The sequence below is a fragment of the Melanaphis sacchari genome, unplaced genomic scaffold (assembly GCF_002803265.2).
Source record: "Melanaphis sacchari strain LSU unplaced genomic scaffold, SCAv2.0 Contig29_pilon_pilon, whole genome shotgun sequence".
NCBI lineage: Eukaryota > Metazoa > Arthropoda > Insecta > Hemiptera > Aphididae > Melanaphis > Melanaphis sacchari.
The window spans coordinates 322,094-330,120 of NW_020271172.1; the positions used below are offsets into that span (position 1 = coordinate 322,094).

Consider the following 8,027-nt stretch of genomic DNA (forward strand, 5'->3'; position numbering starts at 1 on the left):
TTATTTATAGTATAATTAGAACTCGTTTTTAAAAACAAATTTAAATAAATTTGGTACATATTTCTAATTGCGGATAAAGAATATTTATAATATTATAGATATCTCATTTTTTGTGATGAAATAACAAATAATTATAGCAGTTAAATTGTAATCACTTAAAAATAATAAAAAAATAGCTACTATTTCAAGTGATTAACAAAAAAAAATAATATGATTAAAGAGGTTTTTATTTATAAAGTATAACTATGGTCTATGATTAGGTAAATACTAATAAATACTAATATCAAAGAAACTTTCCACGGTGTCAGTATTACTAAATTTATAATGCACTTGAAAATTTTCATAAATTTTATGAAAGCGTGTTTGACACAGAAAATAATATCAACATTTTTAGAATTTTAGCTAGTTTTTGAATGTAAACGTGTATTTTAAATTGGACTAATAATTAATTAAATAACAAAACTCAGAAAGTATAGGTAAATGGCGTGTAGGGTAGGGAAATTTATTTAAACAATTTTATTCAGGCAAGGATTTTGTTTACTTTTAAACAGTATATGCATTCTAGAAATGTATGAGGAATTACAATTGAATATGCTGATGATATCTGCATGGTTTTGTCTAGCGTTACTTGAAATGAAATTTAACAAAATCACGAAAGTGATCTAAAAATTATGCTGGTTTACTAAGCTTATGATATCTATTTTAATTATTGATCAGAGCGATAATGCATTGATTTTACAATGATGTGTGCGTGTTTTTTTTTTTTTTGTGTTTGTATTAGCGATAAATAAACGATAAAATTAATCGATCGTAAATTTTGAAGGTATTACTTGGATTGCAAGAAGCCAAAATAAAAAGTTCTCAGTAAATCTCAAAATAACCATGAGAAAATACAAAAATGATCATGTAAAATCGATTTAGACGTGAGAAATTTTCAAATTATTTTAATTTTTTTTTTTTTTTTTTAAATAATTGTTGAAAAATATTGTTCTGCTCTATCATTAAAATAACTTAAATAATTATTATAAGATCACTAGTAAAATGGTAAAAACATTCGGTAAACATAAAATTCTACACTCAGAAGTGCATAATGATATTATGGACACTTGTGATGTGGCGAGTTGTGTATATTACGTTAATTTCAATATTATTATTAAAACGTGTATTATACGAAATACACTGGGAAAAAAAAATTACAGCAATAGTGTGTAGGAAACCTACTACAATAGTGTATACAAAATAATTGAAAATATATAGAAAAAAAAAAGTGTATACAATAAAATATAGGTAATAGGTATGACATAAATTATAAAATAATAATAATTATAATAAATAAAAACGGTCACTCGACGTTGACTGCCGTCGTTGTGTGCAAGCGTCTTGCACAGATGTTGTCGTCGATCGATCATCGTACTATCTTTCGGGAGGTCATCCGTCAGACTAATGGTGCGTCCAGTCCGTGCAATACACCGTTGGTAGCCGGGACGTTGCGGACCAACACCTGAGCGGCACCACCGTTCAGCCGTATCCTGCCTAAAATTGAAGATATAATAATAAATTTGGTCATCAAGGTAGGTCATAAAATACATCGATTCAATTCGAAATCCAATAGGGGGAGTGCAGTATCGGACAATAAGCAATAAGTTGTTGCGTTCAAAAAGAATTCTGATTTTAAAGCACAATAAATTAAATGCTTAAATTATTTTTCAAAACATATAAAGTTTATTTTAGATTTTAAAAAAATGTGTGGTAAGCTCTTTTTTTGAGATAATGATAACAGTTTTATCAGATAATTATAATTTATAATTTCTAGATTATTACTGTTATAAAAATACAGGTTCTTTATTTATACGTACATAAAATCATAAATTATTTAAGTATCTAGTCGTATTATACATATTAGATTCCTCACCCGGTACAACACATTAAATTGGCATTAAAAATATCGTACCTAATTTTAAGGTGAGTAAATATTGAAATTATTGAAATTAAATTTAACTCACCCGAGTCTTTGTACACAGTCAACTGATAGAAACGAGATTTTTCACCGTCATTTGGCGATAACGTTAAATTTCCATCGTCTCCGCCACCGTTGAAATCTTCCGCTGCTCCGTCGTCGTCGTCCTCCGCCGCCGCCGCAGAATCGCCGCTCTCTGGAAGCCGATACGCAGTGTCCCTGACCTGGTAAAATCGCAATCCGGCCGTGTACATGGGCGGGTCACCCGGTCCTGCCAACACCACGTGGCTGAGGATGAACCGGTCAGCAACCCGCCGACGATTTCGTTTTTTGAGCCTACTGCTGGCGTCCTCGTTAAGCATCCAATCGATTATTGAACCACTGCTGCTGCTGCTGCTGCTGCTGCTATAATTTCCAGAACCGCGGCGTACGCGGAACGCTTCATCTACGGGCGCAAACACCGTCATAGTTCTTGAACCTGTATATTGTATATTGACGTGATCAGTGTTTAGAAAAATAGCACACCAGTTCGGTATACGTATTATATCATCGGTAGAGGTACTAAGTAACATACTGTTGAAATGTCCTTTCCGGGAAACTATTTTCCATGTACCACATTACAAATGTGCTTTCGTCAATAATCTATACCTACCGAGGTGCATTTTACCGAAGTCACAATAAAAAAATAAATATATTACCGGTGAGTAGCGATCGCACGTTGGGCGAACAGTATTCGTCCACGGCTCGCAAGAAGACGTTGTACCGCCGCTGTCGGTCGGCTCTCATGGTGGCGAGCACGTCACCAACCGGTAATGGGAACAACACGCGGTCAACTGCGTGCCCTATAGCCATGATTTGTTGATTGCTTCCTCCTGCGCCTCCATTTGACGACAATATCATGTCTCTACGCTGTTGGGTGGACCCACTGCTGCCGTCGTCGAAAGTAGAACCATCGTTAGCCGCCGCAGACGCCGTCGGATTAACGTCGTCCAACACTCGGGCACCGTTGATAGTGAGCACCTTAAGGATAATAATTTTAAACATAATGAATAAAGCTCTAAAACATTTTTTTTTTTGTGAAGTTTTAGTTCAAAACAACTTGCTCCTGGTACCTATATGAGGAGCAATAAATATGAGTAGTGGCTTTAGTGACTTGTGACGTATGGTAAATGTGGTATCACGTATAAAATAATACCATTTGAAGCAGCTCTTAGAGGCAAATAATTTGCATTGGAACTATCACAGACTATGCTTAACTATTTTTGTCTATCGTTGTAAGTGATTATACTGTCTGATAACAAGCAGATTTGAATCGAGGTAATACATTTATATAATAAAAGCTTTTTTTTTTTTTTAAATATTTTTCTCTACATATTTCTTAAGATTATTTTAAATTACTACAAAATAAGAAATATTAAATAAAAAATTAAAAAGAAAGAGTGGATTTAAAGTAAAATCATTACTCGTTGATAAATTTAAATATGATACTCGACGAATAGATCAACCGCCATTACGATGTAAAACAAATTATATACTTTTATCGAAAAAAATACATTCTTGTAAATGGTATCAAATTTCATGTTAATATGTTTATCTATATTGAACCCTAAAATTGACAGTTTGGCAGATCTTCTTTATAAATATTTATAATGTATAATTACTTCGATATCGTTCCATCGGTTGTCGTACAGCTGTCGGGCGTACAAATTTGCACGGAGCTGCGTGCCCGCCAAACTAACGCCGGTCATTTCGTCTCCTGCCATCAAGTCAGACACTCTGAACGCTCCAGGCACAACGTGATGCAATAAAAGCTTTTGCGAAAAAAATTAAATTATTAATAATTATATTGTTACATTACTAATACAGTGATGACCGAAAATAAAATAATAATAATAATTAATAAGTATAGAAAATATAATTACTCCGATCAGCAAACGTGGGTTTTCGCGGAACTTGTCCTCGGCACGATCGGGGCCACCCAGCTGCACCAATAGTGATCTGAACGCCTTGTCCGTCGGCACGAACACAGTAAACGGGCCTATTTGGCATTAAAAATTATTATATATAAAACATTGTAAAAACAAGAGCAGATCATGCTAAATTATAATGGTATAAGAATAACAAGTGAGGGATATAACTATATTTAAGTAAGCATTGAGCTTGAAGTAAGAAAACTTTTTTTTTGTTTTTTAATATACCTACTGTAGATATCTATGAAAATTAAATTAAAAATATTGAAATGTGGAATGACTAATGCGTATAATAATATAATATACAACAATAGCTGTACAATATTATTAGTTTTCGTCATTACATTGGTATTGACGGTTTGTCAAGCGAATATGGTTTTGTTGAAATCGAAAACAGTATTGGGTGTTTGTTGCGGGAACGCGATCGGGGGTGGATGGGTGGCTGCAGGTCTGCAGAGATGGCGGCAAAGTGCTCGCTCCCTTTACATAATATAATGTATCTGGGCTCTGCCCGGGACCACCTATATATTTTGCAGCCGCCGATATACGCACGTCATTCTCGGCACGTGTTTGAACTCTCGTGCACCCACCTACCACCGTAAGCCTTTGGCAAGGATTCGCGAAGGAGTGGTGTTTGATGAGAGGGTGGACTTGGGCGGCTCAGCGTTCGTGGAAATGGGTATTTTAGGACAAACGCGCCAGAAACTGTTTTTATAGGTTCAAATAAAATAATTTAATACATTTTGATGAAAAAAACTTGTATGATGGAGCTGCGTTGATTTGTTTTTTACGATCTTAACAATAACGTGTTATTTTCTTTTATTAAAATAGAACAATTTACGACGTGTAAAAGTGTTTATTTCAGACCTTCTATCCCTGGGGGGGGGGGGGTATCATAAATTTTCAAGGGAGTATGCCTTAGAAGTAAATAATTAAGGGAAGTAAAAATATCGTTTTAAGCTCAATTTATTGGTTTTAGATAGATACCTACAAATACATAAATTCTTAAAAAAAATAAATAATTTTGGTTAATTATATGAAAACAAATTTAACAGACATTTATTACCTACACATATTTTACTTATACATTTTATATTAAATAATACTCCATTATTTTTAATGCATATTTTGTATATTTAAGTACATATCAGGTGATTTTTTAGAGCTACAAGTCCTCTGCCCTACTGATGACTAACAACTATTGATATACGAAAAGGTAAGACCCAACAAATTATTGTGTTAAATATTTATTTTATTTTATTATCAACCGTGGTCCGTGATGCACAAAATAACTTACATTCGGCCGAAATCTCGTTTCACACATTATCGCATCACAATATGTAGTTAACGGGTCACCTCACTGAAATAAACACTGGACTCGAATACCTGAGATATTTTAAAGGTGTAAAGAGTGTTAGGTACATAATTACAAAGTAAGATCGATGACTTATAAGTACGGCTGTGAATTTAATATACTTAAAATCTTAGAAAATGCATTAAAATATGTACTTAAAACGTAAAATATGCAATATTAAATGCCAAAAATCATAATATAAAATAAACTTAAAATGGTTTTCGATTTAATTTTTATATTTATATTGATATTATAAGTTTAGTACATTATATTTTACATAGGTACATAAATATGTGTTTATTTAATAAAAAAAATATATTAAAAATGTTGATTTAATTTGAATTTTGTATAATGCTATTCAACCGAAACATTTTTTCAAATTTATTTTTATGTATTTATTTTGTTAATGATTAGGTTTTTATAAATGTCAATTGACGGTATTTAATTAAAAATACCGAAAAATGAACTAAAAAAAGAACAATATGACCTAAAAATGTAAAAAAAAAAAAAAATGACCTAAAAAATTAAAAACGTCAAAAAATGCAAAAAAAAAAGTTTCATAAATGGACTCGTTGCTACACAATTCACGTAATGACGTACTTACAAAGCTACTTTTCACAATCGCCAAAAAAAACATGCGATTTCCTACAAGTTCACAGCAATAAAATAAATAATATCTCTACCCCATAAATACTAACCCGTCTCTTCGAGCACAGCGTCCACGCCGGCTTGTCGCATGTATTTGGCCATCGCGTAATAGCCACGGCGGCGGAGAGCACCACTGAACTTGCCTTCTTTCGCCTTGTTGTTGTTGTTGTTGTTGTTAAAGTATGACAAAGTGGAATTCGCCGGAGTTGGCGTGTAAGACGCCGCCGACGGGGTAATTGTCGGCGGTGTGTAAAACTGTTGTTGTTGTTGCTGTTTTCGTTGTTGTTGTTGCTGCTGCTGCTGCTGCTGCTGCTGTTGCTGCTGCTGCTGCTGTTGTTGTTGATGGTGATGGTACTTGTTGTGCTGATGCTGTTGTTGTCCGACGGTAGTGGCGACGGCTACAGTTTCGGTCGGTACGGCGGTGGGGAGGAAAAAGTTTTGGTATTGGTGTTGCTGATGCAGTGCGGTGGTAGTCGTTGGAGGCGCCGGGGTAGGGAAATACGACGGCGGCGCGGCCGGCGGTTCGCGGCGCTTGCCGTTACCGCCGCCGGTCAGCTGCACCACCGTCGACTGTGGCAGTACGGTGGACGAGTACGGAGGCGCATACGCTGCGAGCGGGGCGGAGGCCGTGGTGCTGGCCATCGTCGCGCTGTCCAGCGCGCCTGCAGCCTTGGACGGCGACGGAGAGATCGAACCGACCGACGGCAGCCGGAGCTCGCCCCGGTTCAGCCTGTCCACCAGCTGCTGGAGCTGTTGGTCGTCGGCCGCCGCGGACGTGCCGACCACGAGGCGTACTTCGTTCGGTACATGTACTGTCATCCGACGGACGGCCACGACGACAAAGACGACGCATCAGGACTAGACGGTGGACCATCCAGCAACTCTTGCAGATCAACGGCTGGCCGCGAAGACCACGCACGATCTCCGACACCAGGACCACCTCTCACGGCAAACAAGTCCATCGGCGGTGGGTACAGATGGCCGCCGCAGCGACCACAGCAACACAGGGCGCAGCAGCCGTCTTCATCCCTCCGCCGGCACCGTGGCGACGTTCCGTACGGCCTTCAGCACAACCGGAACCAGCAACCGCACGCTTACCAGCAATACTATTCTACGACTTGGCCGAAGCCCACGTGACACGCAACACTACACCATCACCACCGCCATCAAAGCCAGCAACAGATATTCGCAAAACGACGCCCGACGCCCGCAATTCCCATCGACGCAATAGCCGCCACGGCGGCACGCCAACAGTACCTGCCGCTGGGCGCACGCAGCGCCAACAGCCCAGCAGCAGCAGCAACCGCGATATTGTATCCGCAACGCAGCACCGGCTACATTGGACCCGCGGCCGTCGACACTCGGGCACGGCGAACGACGATCGCAGGTGGCACCGCCGGGCTGAGACGCGGACATCGAACAAGATCGCCAACGTGACGGCCGTCGTGGGCGCCGGCGATACACTACCGCTTCGCCCGCCAGGACGCCAGCCATCCAGCTGTTGCGCACGCCATGTCGCGGATCCGCGTCCACGACCACGCGACGGAAGATCGCGCGACGGATGGTTGTCCGCGTCGATCAGTTGACAGCGAGCGGATGAGGTGCAGGTTTCGCGGCGACGACGTCGACAGGCAGCCGGTGCAGCGTAACGCGGCCGGCGTGGCGGAACACGATCGCATCAAATCGGTCTCGTCGCAAAAACGCAGCCCGCGGCCTTGCTCCGGCCGTCACCCTGCAGCCGGCCCCACGGGTTCGGCCCCTACGCAGCCCGTGGACGGTTAGCGACAGCAAGCAGCTCGACAATGGCCCGGCCAGGTGCTGCCGCCCAGTCGCGCATACAAGTCCGCCCCGCGCGCGGCAGCGGGCCGCCACGGCAGGGTGACGCCGGCCGCGGCCACGGCGACAACGCGCGTACCAGCGTTCCAGGCCGCGCGGAGCGGCGGCGTCCGGGCCTGCGTCCCGTCGGCCGGCGCCGAAAACCGGTGACGTTCGTCATCCTGGAGGCGAGCGGACGGCCAGCGCGCGTGCGTCGGCGCACGAGAAAAGCAGCAGATGGGCGGCGGCTGCCCCGTCAGACGGCGGCGGCCTGTGGCGCTGA

At 40.7% G+C, this 8,027-nt stretch overlaps 1 protein-coding gene across 1 annotated transcript; it reads right to left on the reverse strand.

Annotated features, from left to right (window-relative positions):
- Positions 1-1,030: 1,030 nt before the first annotated feature.
- LOC112595736 lies at positions 1,031-6,748 on the reverse strand. Its single transcript, XM_025341036.1, has 6 exons — positions 5,980-6,748; positions 3,880-3,995; positions 3,619-3,768; positions 2,656-2,977; positions 2,004-2,435; positions 1,031-1,533 (listed from the first exon to the last, which is right to left on the reverse strand). Exons 1-6 carry the CDS (start codon positions 6,746-6,748, stop codon positions 1,436-1,438), a joined length of 1,887 nt encoding a protein of 628 aa, XP_025196821.1. The 3' UTR covers positions 1,031-1,435.
- Between the last annotated feature and the right edge of the window lie 1,279 nt (positions 6,749-8,027).